The sequence below is a fragment of the Mobula hypostoma genome, chromosome 2 (genome assembly GCF_963921235.1).
Source record: "Mobula hypostoma chromosome 2, sMobHyp1.1, whole genome shotgun sequence".
NCBI classification, from domain to species: domain Eukaryota; kingdom Metazoa; phylum Chordata; class Chondrichthyes; order Myliobatiformes; family Myliobatidae; genus Mobula; species Mobula hypostoma.
The window spans coordinates 79,450,369-79,468,527 of record NC_086098.1 but is presented as its reverse complement, the minus strand read 5'-3'; the positions used below and the strand labels follow the sequence as shown (position 1 = coordinate 79,468,527).

Below are 18,159 nucleotides of genomic sequence, written 5' to 3'. Positions count from 1 at the left end.
CAATTCTTTCCAAGTGTCGAATACTTCTTTTCTTGTAAGAATGCCTCAGCTGTAAAACTCTGGTAAAAACTAGTTACAAGTATTGTACCCAGCTCTTATGCCAGCACTTTATTTCCATAAGGCTCATTGAATTGTATTGCTGACCATCCTTGAAAAGTACTGAATCCCCTTACCATCTCCGATTAAACTACATTCATACCACCATAAAACGTAGGAGTGGAATTAGGCCATTTGACCTATTAAGTCTGGTCCACCATTCAATCATGGCTGATTGAGATTCTCCCCGTACCCTTACTAATCAAGCACCTATCATCCTACACCTTAAATATACCCAGTGATGAACTCCACAGCCATCCGTGGCAAGAATTTAACAGATTCACCACCTTCCAGCTAAATAAATTCCTCTTCATTTATATTATAACAGAATACTCTCAGGCTGCGCCCTCTGGTCCTGGACTCTCTAGCTTTTAGAAACATCCTCTCCACAGCGACTCTTTCTAGGCCTTTGAATATTCAGTGGGTTTCAATGAGATTCCCCCCCACCCCCCCCGCCTCCATTCTTCTAAACTCAAGTACAGGACCAAAGCCTTCAAACGTTACATCAAAAGAAAAAATTTAAAATCAAATTTAACACCAGCTCTAAAATAATGCAAAGGATGTGAAAGTGAATTTGCATTTATTAACCATAAACTTTCTGATGGTAACAAAAATCTACAAACAGTCTCACTTTTAGTTTTTATTCTCAAGTGTATCTCAGGTGTACGTTTATCAATTTTTATAAGTTAGAGATCTGCAAGTCACTTCAAATCTCTCATTTTGTTTTGTCTAAGTTTATACCAAATTTAATCCAGTATTCAGCAAGTGATTTATAACTTGCAAAACAAAAGTATGTGCATTATGCACATATTGGTCCAAATAGTATACAAAAAGTAATGATGGTAAATAAATGTCCCACCTTCGAAACAAAACATTCAAGTGACAACAAAAGTGAGTGAAGCAGCCATCGCCAATGATTTACCGCGGACCAAGCCGGTTCTTAAAGGCCCTCAATGATTTTGCCATCATTGGTGCAATTTCTGGAAAAGAAAAATGTCCTTCTTTAAGAAATCTGTACTCTGTTCTGAAGAACTATTAACACAGCAGAAAGAACTGATCAATCAAACAAATTCTGTTGGACACATACAGTACATTTCTAGTAGAATTCACAATCAACCTAGTTGTTGCGACACGCAAGTTGCTGGAGGAACTCAACAGGTCAGAGGGGGATTTTTCCCCCTCCATAGATGCTGCCCTGACCTGCTGAGTTTCTTTAGTGATCTTGTGTGTTGCTCCAGGCTTCCAGCATCTGCAGAATCTCAAGTCTCTAACTTAGCTGTTGTACAGGAATTAGAACAATTTTAAAGGTACTAGCTTTATCTGTTGCATGTACATCAAAACATACAGAGAAATGTGCCAATTTGCATCAAATTAGCTTGAACTAGGGGCAGCCTGTAAGTGTCGGCATGTTTCTAGTGCCAACATAGCATACCGACAATCAACTAACCCTAACCGTACATTTTTGGAATGCAGGTGGAAGTTGGAGTACACACAGTTATGGGAAGAACTTGTAAATTTCTTACAGACAACGCCGGGAATCAAACCCCGATCAGTGATCACTGGTGTGGTAAAACAACTGTGCTAATCGTTACGCTAATGTGCCTAGTCACAATTGGAAACAAATTTATTTCATCATAATTCTTTTGGTCCCAAAATTATTTCTGTAACTTTGCCATTATATGCTTCACTGAGTGACTATACTTCAGAAGGAGACTGAGGAGAATTGGTATGTCTGGCAAATTTCTACAAATGTACTGTCGAGGACATGCTAACTGGTTGCAGCACTGCTGGGTATGGTGGTTCAGTGCACAGGATCTAAACAGCCTGCAGAGGGCTGTTGACACAGCCAGCTCCATCACAGGCACAACCCTCCCCACCATCAAGAACGTCTTCAAAAGGCGTTGTCCTTAATGATGCCAACTTCTTGAGCCACTCATCTCCCAGGACACGCCCTCTTCTCAATACTACAATCAGAGAAGTAGTTCAGGTGTCTGAAGATCCACACTCAACGTTTTAGGAGTAGCTCCTCTACCATCAGATTCCTGAATGGTCCTTCAGCACTACCTCGCCATTCTTCTATTGCACTTTTTTTTTTATTGTAACTTATAGTAATTTTTATGTACTGCCACAAGACACCACAATTCACCACATAAGTCAATGATAATAAACCCGATTCTGATGTGTGCTTCAAGAAGCATCAAGCATCAGGGCTAGGAGTGCCCGAGTGGACCTTCCCTCATGCCATGGGACTACTAAATACCCTGCCAGCACCGGGGTCTTGTCACCAGGACAGTGAGTTTACAGTTTCCTGTTTACCTGTGCTTCCCACTACATGCATTTTGAATTACATTTTATTAACTTATTTATGGTAATATTTTGGTTTATGTGCTGTGTGGGATATGTTTTGTAGGTGCACTGTGGTCCAGTAGAAAGATGTTTCATTTGGTTGTATATACAGTCAGATGACAATTGACAAACTGGAACTTAAAATAAAAGATATACTTTACTTACTTTTAACTTGCCTCTTTGCATCCAGTCCTGAATGACTACTTGCAGCAATACTGCTACCACCACTCTTTGTTCCATTAGAAATGCCACTTCCTCCAGCAGGGACAGAACAGTCTGTGCTCCCAGAAGATTTCACCCTACAAGAACAATGAACAACAGTCTGTGCTCCCAGAAGATTTCACCCTACAAGAACAATGAACAACAGTCTGTGCTCCCAGAAGATTTCACCCTACAAGAACAATGAACAACAGTCTGTACTCCCAGAAGATTTCACCCTACAAGAACAATGAACAACAGTCTGTGCTCCCAGAAGATTTCACCCTACAAGAACAATGAACAACAGTCTGTGCTCCCAGAAGATTTCACCCTACAGGAACAATGAACAACAAAGGACTGAGAACTGAGGACCTATAGGACCGCGGACCAAGGATCAACTTTATTTGCCATACACATTTACATGTATAAGGAACTCGCAGTGGTGTGTTGGTTAGGGCACGACGTGCAATAAAAACAACATTTAACAACTGTAAGAATAAGAAATTATATAAAAATAAAGTTAGAGGTTAAAATACAAATATGGAATAAATGTGCATAAATCAAATACCAGCAACGTACAATGTAAACAGCATTATGAAAAGTGGTTTAAAGTGCTTACAGTGCAGTGACTGAGGTAATCGATAGAGGGAGATGGGAGGACTAATTAAAATGGTTGACCAGATTACCTGCCCGAGGGAAGGACTTTTCAACACGGAGGGAAGTTTTCTTGTTTTAATAGCCCTATAGTACTTTCCAGAAGGAAGCTTTTGGGAAAAAACAACCATGAAAATTAACTGCAGCCATAAAGATGTATCCTCCATGTATCTAGCTATGTTGGCTGGAGTCAGGGCTTAATGTGTTGGCTTTTGGTAGAGTCACCCATGCCAAATAGGTCAAAGGGCAGAGGCCAGACTACTAGGATTGGTCCACTGGTTCTCCAGGTTCGGGGGGTCAGCTCAGTACTGACAACCCTGACCTGTGAAACAAATCTGTTAGGAAACAGCAATGAAGAATCCTTCTACAATGGTATTCCTGAGTCTCCACCTGGGACTTGCATGGCTGACAGTAGTGAAAACAAAAAGGAAGCTACTGGTGTAATGAAGGAAACACTGAAAATTGCCAAGACCAATAACAAAACTGGTGCCCAAGGACAGACAGAGATGGAAGACCTTAAACACCAGATTCTGGCAGTAAGTAAAGTATGAAGATGTATCAGATGTTCTCCATTCAGATCGTGTAGTAGGTGGCATGGTAGCATGGAAGTTAGCATAAAGCTTTACAGCGTCCATTTCCCACCCTCTCTGTAAGGAGTTTGACGTTCTTTCTGTGACTGCATGGATTTTCTCTGGATGTGGCTTCCTCCCACATTCCTAATCGTACAGGTTAGTGAGTTGTGGATAGCTATGTTGGCGCCTGAAGCATGCACATCCTCAGACTGTGTTGGCCATAGACACAAACAACATATTTCATTGTATGTTCCAATGTTCGTGTGACAAATAAACCTCAGTTTTAATCTTTTAAATATCCTTCCTTATGAGTCAGACTCGTATATTATAAATCTGCAAGCATTGTGAATAGATTCTGTGCGAATAAAACTGTGAATATTTGAACGATAAACAGGAAATGAGTTGGCAGGATTGTACAAGCCGGATAAGTAGTTTATATTTTAGATAAACTGACTAAAATCCATCCCACTCTGAATGTGCTCCTCTAGCCAAAAACTTTTGACAAAACCTTTGGGCACAGGCCCACAGGTCAAGTTTTCTTCCAGTGCCAAAATATTTCGACCACAAGACAATAAGACATAGGAACAGAATTAGGCCATTCAGCCCATCAAGTCTGCTCTGCCATTCCATCATGGCTGATGTATTATCCTTCTCAGCCCCATTCTTCTGCCTTCTCCACATAACCTTTGACACCATTACTAATTAAGAACTTATCAGCCTCCACTTTATATACACTCATTGACTTGGCCTCCACATCGCCTATGACAATGAACTCCACAGATTCACCTCCCTCTGGCTAAAGAAATTCCTCCTCATCACTGTTCTAACGAGATGTCCTTCTCTTCCGAGGCTACGCCCTTTGGTCCTCAACACTCCCACTATCGCAAACATCCTCCCCACATCCACTCAATTTAGGTAATTCTAAGATTATAGCCTCATCCCCTCCCTCTTCCAACCCCAAAGAATTCCTCTTGCTCAAAGCGGGAGACATTTATGTTATGTTATATTTAATCAGCATAATTATAGAACATAGAAAACCTACAGCACAATCCAGGCCCTTCGGCCCACAATGCTGTGCTGAACATGTACTTACTTCAGAAATTACCTTGAGTTTGCTATAGACCTCTATTTTTCTAAGCTCCATGTACCTATCCAAGGGCCTTCTAAAAGACCCTATTGTATCTGCCTCCACCACCATCACCCACAGCGCATTCCACGCACTCACCATTCTCTGCATAAAAAAAAAACTTGCCCCTGACATTACCTACTTCCAAGCACTTTAAAACTGTATCCTCTCACGTTAGCCATTTCAGCCCTGGGAAAAAGCCTCTGGCTCTCCACACGATCAATGCCTCTCATCATCTTATACGCCTCTATCAGGTCACCTCTCATCCTCCGCTGCTCCAAGGAGAAAAAGCCAAGTTCACTCAACCTATTCTCATAAGGCATGCTCCCCAATCCAGGCAACATCCTTGTAAATCTCCTCTGCACCCTTTCTATAGTTTCCACATCCTTCCTGTAGTGAGGTGACCAAAACTGTATGCACATACAGCCATGTTCTCTCTGTACCTGTGCCCTTTATAAAGGCACCATTTTGTATGATATCTATCCTCGTGATTCCCCAGTTTGCTGGACAAATGCTTCACCTCCTTTCTCTGCTGATCATCACCTTGTGAGTTCCTGAGATCCCAAGAGCTTAGATCCTGGTAGGGATACCATGGCGGTAAGGCCAGGGGCAGGTCCCAATGAAAGAACAATGCAAACAGGACCTCAACGGTGGAGCTGGCTGACACATCATAATGGCATTGAAGGCGGAGGAAGACTGCAGCAGCAAAAGGTCCCCAGTTGTCTTGCACTCCATGTCACTGGACCTGACCCCAATGTTTTAAGGACTGTGTGGTGCTGCCCATGCATAGGCCTCCTCATGTTAAACAAGGTCACGCACATGCATTCTCCATTAAGGGGTTAACCCCTTGGGAGAACATTGAGCTCAACTAGAGTAATCACACTGCAGCACCTCCTTTCCCAATTAAGATCAGAACTTGTGATAAGCTGCACCACATCATACCCAGACAGATGGCTCTGGGTCATCAAGAGTTAATCTTTCATTTCATCTCTCTGTTCTGCATAAGAATGCTCACCTCTGCTTGGAAGAGCTTGGAATTGTGGTCCCCGCAGTTCCGTGTTTTCCTTGCTGCCGGAGAACATTCCTGGGCGGCTTTGCAGAAATATCTACATATGCCAATTTTACTTGACGACCTAAAGACAAGAATAATCACATTCTTTGCAAAATATGATGTTGCTATGCTGACCCAATAGCCTTTTTATAGCTGATGAATTTCTATTGTAACTGGAAACAGTTATTCCTAATATTTCAATAATAAATATGCATAAGAAAATAATGTTTTCAAAATTAATTTCCAATCATCATTTCCCTTGAATGCTGTGACAAACTATACAGCCAAATAGGGTCTGGGCCAGCTTCTATCACACTGTTATAAACTCTTGGACAGACCTTTTGTATGATAAAGATGAGTATTGATCTTTCACAAACACAAGAGATTCTGAATATCCAGAGTGACACACAAAATACTGGAAGAACTCAGCAGTCTGGTAGCAGCTATGGAGAGGAATAAAGGATGTTTCAGGTTGAGATCCCTGATGAAGGGTCCACTACTAGAGCATGCTCTGTATTGCATTGTACCATTATCTGTTAATGTATCGCTCTCTTTGTCCCACTCCCACCAGGGAGCAGGCCATGTAGCATCCATGCCAGGACCATCGGTCTCAAAATCAGTTACTTTTAAAAAGCAGTAATCCATTCATTAACTCACCTGTCACACTCCCAACCACCACTACTTTATTATTTCCTATCAGCCACCTTATGTACAGACACTCCTGTGCCTAGTGTCACTTTATGAACGTACAATGTATATAAATTACTTATATTATTGTGTTCTTCATTTGAATTTTTACTTGTGCTGCATCAGATCTGGAGTAACAATTATTTTGTTCTCTTTTACACTTGAGTACTTGAAATTGTATTAAACAATCAAGAGTCTTGACTTACTGCCGCCCGAAAACAGCAAGTTCCATGAAATATGTCAGAGATATTAAACCTGATTCAGATATTCCTCTCCATAGATGCTGCCTGACCTGCTAAGTTGCTCCAGCATTTCGTATGTGTTACTCTTCATCTCTCCATCTCCTTTGTCGTGCCTTTGCACTTTACTGCCTACCTGAACTGCAAGTGTGACACTACAACTTGCATTATTGTTGCATTTCACTTTGTACTACCTCAATGTACTGAAAATTATCTGCCTGGATTATTTTTCACTGTACCTTGGTACAAACCGATTACCTACAGATGTATCATTCAGAGTCAACTAAGTCCCCAATGCTCAAAACTGTAGAAATCATGAAAGAAATATCCTCCATTTAGAAAATAAATTTACACAAATATATAGTACAAGTCAAACTATGGATGACATAGAAAAGGGATAAAAGATCCAGACCAGCTTGGAAAATGGGCTGAAAAATGGCAGATGAAATTTAGTGCAGTCAATTGGGTAGGACTTACATGGTGAGCAATAAGGCACTGAGAAATTTGGTAATACAGAGGGATCTAGGAATACAGATCCATAGTTCCTTGAAAGTGGCATCACAAGTAGATAGGGTTGTAAAGAGAGCTTTTAACACACTGGCCTTCAGAAATCAATGTACTGAGAAAAGGAGTTGGGATGTTAAGTTGTAGCCATACAAGATGTTGGTAAGGCATAATTTGGAGTATTATGTACAATTCTGGTCACCTAGAGGAAAGACATCAGTTAAACTGAAAGAAAGCATTGAAAATTTACAAGGTTGTTGCCAGGACTTGACGACCTGAATTATAGGGAAGGGTTGGAAAATGAAAGAAGATTTGATTGAGGTATACAAAATTACGAAGGATATAGATCGGGTAAATGCAAGCAGGCTTTTTCCAGTGAGGCTAGATAAGACTAGAACTAGAGGTCATAGGCTAAGTGAAAAAAGGAAACTGCTTAAGGGGAACATGAGGGAAAATTTCTTCACTCAGAGGGTGGTGAAAATGTGGAACAAGCTGCCAGTAGAAGTGGTGGATCTAGGTTCAATTTCTACATTTAAGAGAAACTTGGATATGTACATTGATGGGAGGAGTATGAAGAGCTACAGGCCAGATGCAGCTGGATGGGATTAGGCAGAACAATAGCTTGACACAGATCAGAAGGGCCCGTTTCTGTGTTGTAGTGTTATAAGATTCTATTTTGGCTTGTAGGTTATGGGATATTGTGTTCAGCTCTGGTCTCGTTATACGGAGGATGTGGAAACTTTAGAGAGGGTCAGAGGAGATTTACCAGAATGCTTCCTTGCACTTTGAACTGTAGCACAGCAGAACAAAGCTGTACAAAAGGATTATCACAAAGAAAACACACAAGAAAGAAACCAGCTGGAAACAGTTCTTTGGACAAATACCAGTAATAACTTTATGGTGAAGGCGAACAAGGGCAGAACTTGTATAATGTGGAATGAGATATTTAAATAGAACAGTCAGCACGTTTCTTGTACAGTCTTTCTTTTAACCACTTTAAACTGTGCCTCCTAAAGTTTCTCGGGCGTTCTCACTGAAACTTCAATGATTACAGCAAACCAGGGATGTTCTCTGTCACTAAAAATCAGCCCTTGATCTCTCGTATTCTTCAAACAGTTGCTCTTAATTGCAAGCTTTTTGCTACCGTGCTATGGATTTAATTTAAATTCATTCCAAGTACACAATAAACACAAGGTGGATGGAACATCTGGTTCTACTGGATGTCCACGTTTAGCTCCAATTGCAGATCCAATGCAAAATTCAAAGTAAATTTATTATCCATGTACGTATATGTCACCATAGATTACCCCGAGATTCATCACCTTGCAGATATTCCCAATAGATACAAAGAAACACAATAGAATCAATGAAAAACTGCACACAAAAGCAGACAAAAACAATGTGCATAAGAAAACAAATTGTGCAATTAGAAAAATAAATAAATGAATAAATAATACTGAGAACACTGGTTGTAGAGTCCTTGAAAATGAATCTATAGATTGTGGAATCTGTTCAGAGTTGAGGTGAGTGAAGTTATCTACACTGGTTCAGGACCCTGAGCACTGATGCCAGAATAATTTGAAATGTAGCCCCTATATAAACATGATGGCTTGTCAGTATAAATGTCTTGTTAAAAACTGACCTTTGGGTTTATTAGCATGTGCAGAACTAATACTTTGAGTTAGTATTTTCAGTTTATGTTCTCGCTCGTTGTAAAGCCTCAGATACAGCTCACGCCATGACTCATACTCGTGGGGCTGTTCATTTTTGAAGTCTTTTTTACAATGTTTCATCCAGAGGTGATCAGTCTGTTCGATAAAGCTCTATTTAAGATAAAAATAAAAGAGATATCATGATGGATCTTATAATTACAGAAGGCACAAATTATTTGAGAATATATAGCTTTCTATTGTCATCCATTCTAGAAACACTTAAGAGTCATTGAGTTATAAACCATGGAACCAGGCCCTTTGGCCCATCATGTTAATGCTAACCTTCTACTGTAATCAGAACATAGAACACTGCAGCACAGTACAAGCCCTTTGGCCCACGATGTTGTGTTGACCTTTTAACCTATTCTAAGATTAATCTAACCCATCCCTCCTACATAGCCCTCCATTTTCTTATCATCCATGTGCCTAAGAGTTTTTTAAATGTCCTTGATGTACCTGTCTCTACCACCACACCGGCAGGTAATCTATATAAAACACTTAATAAATTGAGAAATGTTCAACTAAATGCAAATATTCTTGCTGTTTTCCCAGTTGAGCAATTCTGATTCAAACGAGTGGTATGTAGATGTTGTCATGCCAGGTTTTCACCTGCATTCAACTATCAGTTGTGATCGTTGAAGCACAGAAGTTATCAATTTTCCTCATTACTCAACCCTTGCTATCTATTTGGCATATAGAACACAGAACAATACAGCACAGGATTAAGCTCTTCAACCTATAATGTTGCACTGAAACAATTAAATTAGTAACCAAATTGCCAACTAAATTAATCCCTTATGCCTACACAATGCCCATATCCTTTCATTTCCCTCACGTTCATATGCCCATCTAAACTTTTAAGAGTCATGTGAGGGAAATTGAAGGATATGGGCATTGTGTCTCGTTTAAATCTCTTAGGACCTGCCTCTATCACCAACCCCAGCAACGCATTTCAGATATCCACAAGTCTCCTTTGAAATGTCTCCTCTCACCTTAATTGCATGCTCCCTGGTATTAGACATTTCGACCCTTGGAAAAAGATATCATCTGATTGTCTGTCTACTCCATACCTGTGCTTCTCATAATCTTACAAACCTCTATCAGATCTCCCCTCAGCCTCTCCCACGCCAAAGAAAACAAACCAAGATTGTCCATCCTCTCATTATAGCACATACCCTCTAATCGAGGTAACATCCTGCTAAACCTGTTCCGCACCCTCTCCAAAGCCTTGACATCTTTCCTATAATGGGGCTAACAGAATTGTCAACAATGCATCTTTGAACATCTGAGGATTTTCGTGCTGAAAGACCCCGACATCTGACATAGCCCTCTCTACAAGTGTCTGAACAGGGATAGAAGAGGAAACAAGTGCCCGTAGTCAGAGGAAGTAGGGGAGGTCCTTAATAAATATTTTGCTTCACTATTCACCAGTGAGACATAAGACATAAGACACAAGATATAGGAGCAGAAATAGGCCATTCGGCCCATCAAGTCTGCTCCGCCATTCAATCATGGCTAATGCAATTCCTCCAGTCATCCCACTCCCCTGCCTTCACCCCATATCCTTTGATGACCTGCTAATCAGGAACCTATCTATCTCTGCATTAAATACACCCAATGACTTGGCCTCCACAGCCGCTCATGGCAACAAATTCCACAGATATACCACCCTCTGACTTAACTAATTTCTCCATATCTCAGTTCTAAAAGGATGTCCTTCAATCCTGAAATTCTGCCCTCTTGTCTTTGAATCCCCTACCATGGGAAAGAACTTTGCCATATCTAATCTGTTCAAGCCTTTTAACATTCTGAATGTTTCTATGAGATCCCCCCTCATTCTCCTGAACTCCAGGAAATACAGCCCAAGAGCTGCCATACATTCCTCATATGGTAACCCTTTCATTCCTGGAATCATTCTCGTGAATCTTCTCTGAACTCTCTCCAATGTCAGAATATCCTTTCTAAAATACGGAGCTCAAAACTACACACAATACTCCAAGTGTGGTCACACGAGTGCCTTACAGAGCCTCAACATCACATCACTGTTCTTATATGCTATACCTCTAGAAATGAATGCCAACACTGCGTTCACCTTCTTCACCACCGACTCAACCTGGAGGTTAACCTTTAGTGTATCCCGCACAAGGACTCCCAAGTCTCTTTGCATCTCTGCACTTTCAATTCCCTCTCCATCTAAATAATAGTCTACCCGTTTATTTCATCCACCAAAGTGCATGACCATACACTTTCCAACATAGCATTTCATTTCAGAATCAGAATCCTTTATTATCGCCAAGTATGTGGACACATATAGGGAATTTGATGCCAGTTTCCCTGAGCTCTCGCTGTACAGAATCAAAAAGCAAACAAAACAATAGTGCAAATAATCGTGAACTATATGCAATGAGGTATACCTCTGTATGTGCAGGTGGACTTGGTTTATAGTAGACTAAAATTCAATTGTTCATAAGACTGATGGCATACGGAAAGAAACTATTCTTGTACCTATTTGTCCTGGCATACAGTGATCTAAAGCGCCTACCAGAAGGAAGGAGTTGGAACAGGAGATGTCCGGAGTGTGATGGGTCTACAATGATGCTGCTTGCTCGCTTCCTGACTCTAGATGCATGTAAGTCCTGGATCGAGGGCAGCTTCACACCAATAATCCTTTCCACAGCCCTGACGGTTATTTGGAGTCTATTCTTGTCTTGTTTGGTAGCTGATCCATACCAGACAGTGATGGACGAACAGAGAATAGACTGGATTATTCCCGAATAGAATTGAATCAGCAGCTCCTGAGGCAGGTTGTACTTCCTGAGTTGACGTAGGAAATACAACCTCTGCTGAGCCTTTTTGATAAGAGTGTCCGCGTTGGGTGTCCACCAGGTAGCCAGTGTGTGCCCCTTCTTTGCCCATTCCCCTAAACTATCTAAGTCTCTGTTTCCTCAATACTACCCTCTCCTCCACCTATCTTTGTATCATCAGCAAATTTAGCCACAAATCCATTAATCCCATAGTCCAGATCATTGACATACATCATAAAAAGCAGCAGTCCCAACACCGACTCCTGTGGAATTCCACTGGTAACCGGCAGCAAGCCAGAATAGGATCCCTTTATTCCCACTCTCTGTTTTCTGCCAATCAACCAATGCTCCACCCATGCTAGTAACTTCCTTGTAATTCCATGGGCTCTTATCCTTCTAAGCGGCCTCCTGTGCGGCACCTTGTCAAAGGTCTTCTGAAAATCCAAGTACACCACATCTACTGCATCTCCTTTGTCTACCCTGCTTGTAATTTCCTCAAAAACTTACAGTAGGTTAGTCAGGCAGGATTTTCCTTTCAGGAAACCAAGCTGGCTTTGGCCTATCTTGTCATGTGCCTCCCGGTACTCCGTAATCTCATCCCTAACTATCGATTTCAACAACTTTCCAACCACTGATGTCAGGCTAACAGGTCTATAGTCTCCTTTCTGCTGCCTCCCACCCTTCTTAATTAGCGGAGTAACATTTGCAATTTTCCAGTCATCTGGTACAATACCAGAATCTATCGATTCTTGAAAGATCATTGTTAATGCCTCCGCAATCTCTCCAGCTACTTCCTTCAGAACCCGAGGGTACATTCTATCAGGTCCAGGAGATTTATCCACCCTCAGACTATTAAGCTTCCTGAACACCTTCTCAGTCGTAATTTTCACTGCACAAACTTCACTTCCCTGACACTCTTGAATGTCCGGTATACTGTAGATGTTTTCCACTGTGAAGACTGATGCAAAATACACATTCAGTTCCTCTGCCATCTGTGTCTCTCATTACATTATTTCCAGCGTCAATTTCTATTGGTCCCATGTCTACCCTCAACTCTCTTTTACCCTTTATATACTTAAAAAGGCATTTAGTATCTTCTTTGATATTAGTTGCCAGCTTCCTTTCATAATCCATCTTTTCCTTCCTAGTGAGGCTGACGTAAACCCCGCTGATATGCTGGAACATGTCAATGTTAAGAAAGAAAATATGCTGGAACTTTTGGAAAACATTAGGATAGATAAATCCTCATATGTTAACCCTTTCATTCCTGGAATCATTCTTGTGAACCACCTCTGCAGTCTCTCCAATACCAGCATCCCCTTTCTCAGATATGGGGCCCTAAACTGCTCATAATACTTCAAACACTGTTTGACTAATGCCTTATAAAGCCTCAGCCTTACATCCTTGCTTATATATTCTAGTCCTCTCAAAATGAATGCTAATATTGCATTTGATTCTACTGAGACTTTCAGGCAACTAAGGAATTCTATTGTACACTGGTGTATATGACAATATATTAGTTTGAATCTGAATCCAAGAAGGTTATTTAAGATGGTACATTGAGATAGATGAAGTGTTTTACAACAGAGACTGGGATACTCCTCACCGGGTTGCAGTCCTCAATTCGACAGAGCTGCTCTGAAGTACACCGGTCAAGCACTGGCTCGATGATCTCAAATGGCACACCACCAACTTCGTGGATGGCTCAGGGAAGAGAAAAGACAGAAATTTAGACCTTCCCTTTCAGTGTTTTGTTCACATGAAGCATGACACACAATATATTGCTAAAGTATCCTGACCAGCTGTATCACTGTCTGCTATGGGAATTGCAAGGTATCGGACTAAAAAGCCCTGCGACAAGTTGTGAGGACTGCCGAGAGAATCACTGAGGTCTCTCCCAGCCCACCCAGGACACACACCAGAAGCATTTACAGAGCCCTCAGCATTGTCAAGGATCCCTCCCATCTATCCCACAGTCTCTGTGATCTACTACTGTCAGGCAGAAGGTACCACACTATGAGAACAAGAACTGTTGGGCTGGGTAACAACTTCTTACCGCAGGCTGAGAGACTTTTGGATACTCTGCTACTACCCAGTACATATTATGAAGGTGTCAGAATAATATTGTTGTATATTTAACTAAATGTCATATATGTCAACCTGTACACTACAAAATAGGTTTTTATTATCTGTGTATATTATTGTAACTCTGCCACGGACAGTCCCAAGCCCAGTTGCAAAAGGAGGAGCACTGGGCATGGGGCTAGCAACCCCATCCCATAAAAACCCAAAGCTACAAAAATACCAACAGAAGCTGGAAAGACCTCATCCCTGGGAAAGAGGAAGGATCCTCAATGGGCTACAAATTGAAAGACTGAAAGACTGGCCCAGGATTGAGGACTCCAGCGAGCAGCTGTTGGCAGCTTATGCCTCAGTAGCAGTACTGGGTTTAAGAAGAATAATATTATTGTGTTATTATTATTTTGTGTGCTGTATGCGATATATGTACTGCATTTTGCACGTTGGTCCCAGAGGAATATTGTTTTGTTTAGCTGCATATATGTATATGGTTGAATGACAATAAATTTGGAATTTGAATTTAAACTATAAAGACCAAACATAACCGTCTCAAGAATAAAATGCGGGCATGGTTTAAGTTTCTTCTTAACAATACCAAAGGTTGCCATGACGCACACTTTTCAACTCAAGATTTAGCTTAATCTGCTAATAGAAAGATGGCCTTTAACTGTGTGGGAAATATATATATATACACACACACACACACACACACACATACATACATATACACCCATACACACACAGTTAGATGACAATAAACTTGAACATGATATTGGAATTTCCCACTTTGCTTTCTCATTTCCTATTTGTCTACGTTACACCTTCATGGTTGTTTATGTAGAACACATTATGATACTGCACAGGAACTGAGCCTTCAGCCCACAGTATTGCACTGAACGAATTAGACAATCAATTAAACACCTAACTAAACTAGTTGCTTCTGCCTACATAATGTCCATATCCCTTCATCCTCTGCACATTCAGGTTCCTATCTAACAGCCTCTTAAACACCTCCATCATATTTACTAGCACCACCAGCCCTGGCAGTGTATCCATGCACACACCACCCTTTGTGGAAACCCTACCCTTGAACCAATGCCTCTCTCACTTTCAATGCATCCCCTCTAATACGAGACATCTCGACCCTGCTACCTAATCCATCCATGCCTCCCATGATGTTATAAACCTCTATCGGATCTCTCCTCACCCTCCAGAGGAAACAGCCCAAGTTTGTCCAACCAGTTCTTCTAGCACATGCTCTCTAATCCTTGTCCGTGCTCTTCCCAAAACCTCGACATCCTTCCCATAAAGGGGGTGAGCAGAATTAAATGCAGTTCTCCAGATGCAGTCTTGTAAAGCTGCAACATAACTCAGTACCTCGACTAATAGAGGCCAGGGGGCTGTCCACATTCTTTACCACCCCGTCAAACTGTGCAGCCACTTTCAGGGAGCTGTGTACTTGGATCGCTCTGTACAAAAACTTACAATCAATGTTGTTCTGAAGGACTCGGATGCACTGTTCATAAAGAGTCATCATCTTCAAAATGTTTGTTGTTTTACAGCCCGAATACACTTGCATTTTGCAGTTCAATCTCCGACCAGTAAATTCCGTCGTGTTCTCAGAAACATCGGTCGCTGCTGCTGCTGGTAAATAGAAGGACATTACTTTCAGTTTCAGTTGCCTAACATTATGAGGAGCATTGATAGGATAGGACAAGGACAGGACAGATAGCTGGAATGAGATACTTGAAGGGAACCTGAGCAGGAGCTTTTCCATTCAGTGTGGAATGAGCTCACAGCAGAAGTGGTGATTGGCGGGTTTGATTACAACATTCAAGAGAAATTTGGATCAGTACATGGATGGTAGTGGTATGGAGCTCTATAGACCAGGCCGAGTAACAGTTGGACATAGATTAGATGGGCTGAAAGGCCTGTTTCTGTGCTCTATGAGATGGTAGGGAAACTTCTCCCCATTGCAGAGGTATTTAAAACTAAAGGACATGGGTTTAGGGTTGGGAGTAAGGGGTTTAAAAGGGATCTGATAAAGAACTTCCTTCATGCCATGGGTGTTAAGAATCTGAAAGACACTGCCTGAGTGGGTGATGGAGGCAGAGACTCTCAATAGGTTAAGATCAAGATCAACTCAAAAATTAAGCTGTTCAAATGTACACAACTCACTTACATTTTTTAATTGGTGACGTAAGCGAAAAATCAAAGGAGACATCAGTGACATCTGGTAGAAATTTAGGTAATGGGATGTCCAACAAAGTACTTATATCAACTTTAGCCTTAATAAAAAGCAAAAATAGTAAAAATTAACATTAACTACAACTTTGGGATTTCTGAATTCAAAGTTAACTTAATATCAAAGTACACATAGGTCACCATATTGAACCTTGAGATTTGTTTTCTTGCAGGCATTTACAGTAAATACAAAGAAACACAATAGAAGCAATGAAAAGTTGCACATGATGAAACAACCAATGTCCAAAGGACAATGAACAATGCAAATACAAAAAAACCAAAAATAATAATAATAAATAAGGGAAAAATTAAGAAATAAGAGAAAATCTGCAAGATGCTGGAAGTCCAAGCAACACCTACAAAATGCTGGAGGAACTGAACAAGCCAAGCAGCATCTATGGAAAAGAGTACAGCTGATGTTTCGGTCCGAGACCTGATGAAGTGTCTTGGCCTGAAATGTCAACTGTTTACCCTTCTCTGGCCTGCTAAGTTCCTCCAGGACTTTGTGCATGCAGTAAGAAGCACTGAGAACATGAGTTGTCAAGTACCTGAAAGTGAGGCCATAGGTGGTGGAATCAGAAAAGTGTTGGGGCAAATAAAATTGTGTGAAGTTATCCCCTCTGACTCAAGAGCCTGATGGTCGAACAATAACTGTTCACAACATTACTGCCATTTTCAAAGAGTAGTAAAGGGAAAGGCCCATAAATTTAGGACCAAACAAGCCACTAAGTGATCAGCACTATTCAGTGTTCGGTATTAAGCGATCACCCACCCTCAAAGGAAATACAAAGTCACAGTACTAAATTACTGATTGAGAAAGCCAATGCTCAAAAGACGGATGTTGAAGGAAGGAAGAGTGTTTATTGGCTCTCGGCCTGTATTCACCGGAATTTGGAAGAAAGGGGGGTATATCATTGACACCTGTTGAATATTGAAAGGCCTAGATGGAGTGAATGTTTCCTCTAGTAAGTGGGTTGTCCCTTTAGAACAGATGAGGAGGAATTTCTTTAGCCAGAGCATGATGAATCTGTGGAATTCATTGCCACAGATGGCTTCTTCATTAGTCAGGGCATCAAAGTTTATGGGGAGGGGAATGGGGCTGAGAGGTATAATAGATCAGCCATGATAGAATGGTGGAGTAGATTTGATCGGCCAAATGGTCTAATTCTGCTCCTACGTCGTGCAGTCTTATTAGGTGCAAATGAATAAGAATTGCAAAGTAATATAACTGGGTGGGAAAGTGCAGGAAGCGAGTAGAACTTGGATGAGCCAAGATACTTTTGGATAATTCATTGGGAGCACAAATGGATGCACCAAAAAATGAAAGAACACTAATTAAGCTGGTACAATACTCTTCAGGACATCCTGGCATCCCCTACATGCAATAAAATAAATATATAACCACATGAAAAGCCACACAGGAGGCCTCACACATTAGCAAAGGCAAATAAAAATAAGGCAGGGATAAGCGGAACAGCCATTGTTAGAGTGGACTAGTGTTAGAGTGTGGAAGCTTCGGCTCATCAGGCTTGGGCGAGGTATGTATCTGGTAAGTTTCTTCTTCTTCATTCTTTGTCTGTTAGTACAGAGTTAGAGCAGTGAGAATGGCTCCAGGGGCTGTGTTGTGTTCTTTGTGCAAGATGTGGAAATTCTAGGAGACATCCAGCCTTCCTGATAACCACATCTGCAGCAAATGCACTGAGTTGTAGCTCCTCAGAAAACATGTTAAGGAACTGGAGCTGCCACTCGATGGCATTTGGCTCATTCTTGTATAAGAAACTGAGGAGATGATAGGTAGGAGCGACGGGAAGATAATCACCCCAAAGTTGCAGGAGGCAGGAAAAGGA

General features: G+C 41.2%; 1 protein-coding gene across 1 annotated transcript in view; it reads right to left on the bottom strand.

Annotated features, from left to right (window-relative positions):
• Positions 1-758: 758 nt before the first annotated feature.
• The window catches only part of eloal (elongin A, like), a 54,211-nt gene continuing 36,810 nt past the window's right edge, over positions 759-18,159 (bottom strand). Inside the window, exons 5-11 of the mRNA XM_063068631.1 lie at positions 16,251-16,356; positions 15,554-15,712; positions 13,596-13,693; positions 9,116-9,296; positions 6,008-6,125; positions 2,608-2,741; positions 759-1,076 (exon numbers count right to left, since the gene is read on the bottom strand). Of these exons, the coding sequence (XP_062924701.1) occupies positions 1,015-1,076; positions 2,608-2,741; positions 6,008-6,125; positions 9,116-9,296; positions 13,596-13,693; positions 15,554-15,712; positions 16,251-16,356 (858 nt within the window). The 3' untranslated portion in view covers positions 759-1,014. The remainder of the gene's footprint in view (positions 1,077-2,607; positions 2,742-6,007; positions 6,126-9,115; positions 9,297-13,595; positions 13,694-15,553; positions 15,713-16,250; positions 16,357-18,159) is intronic.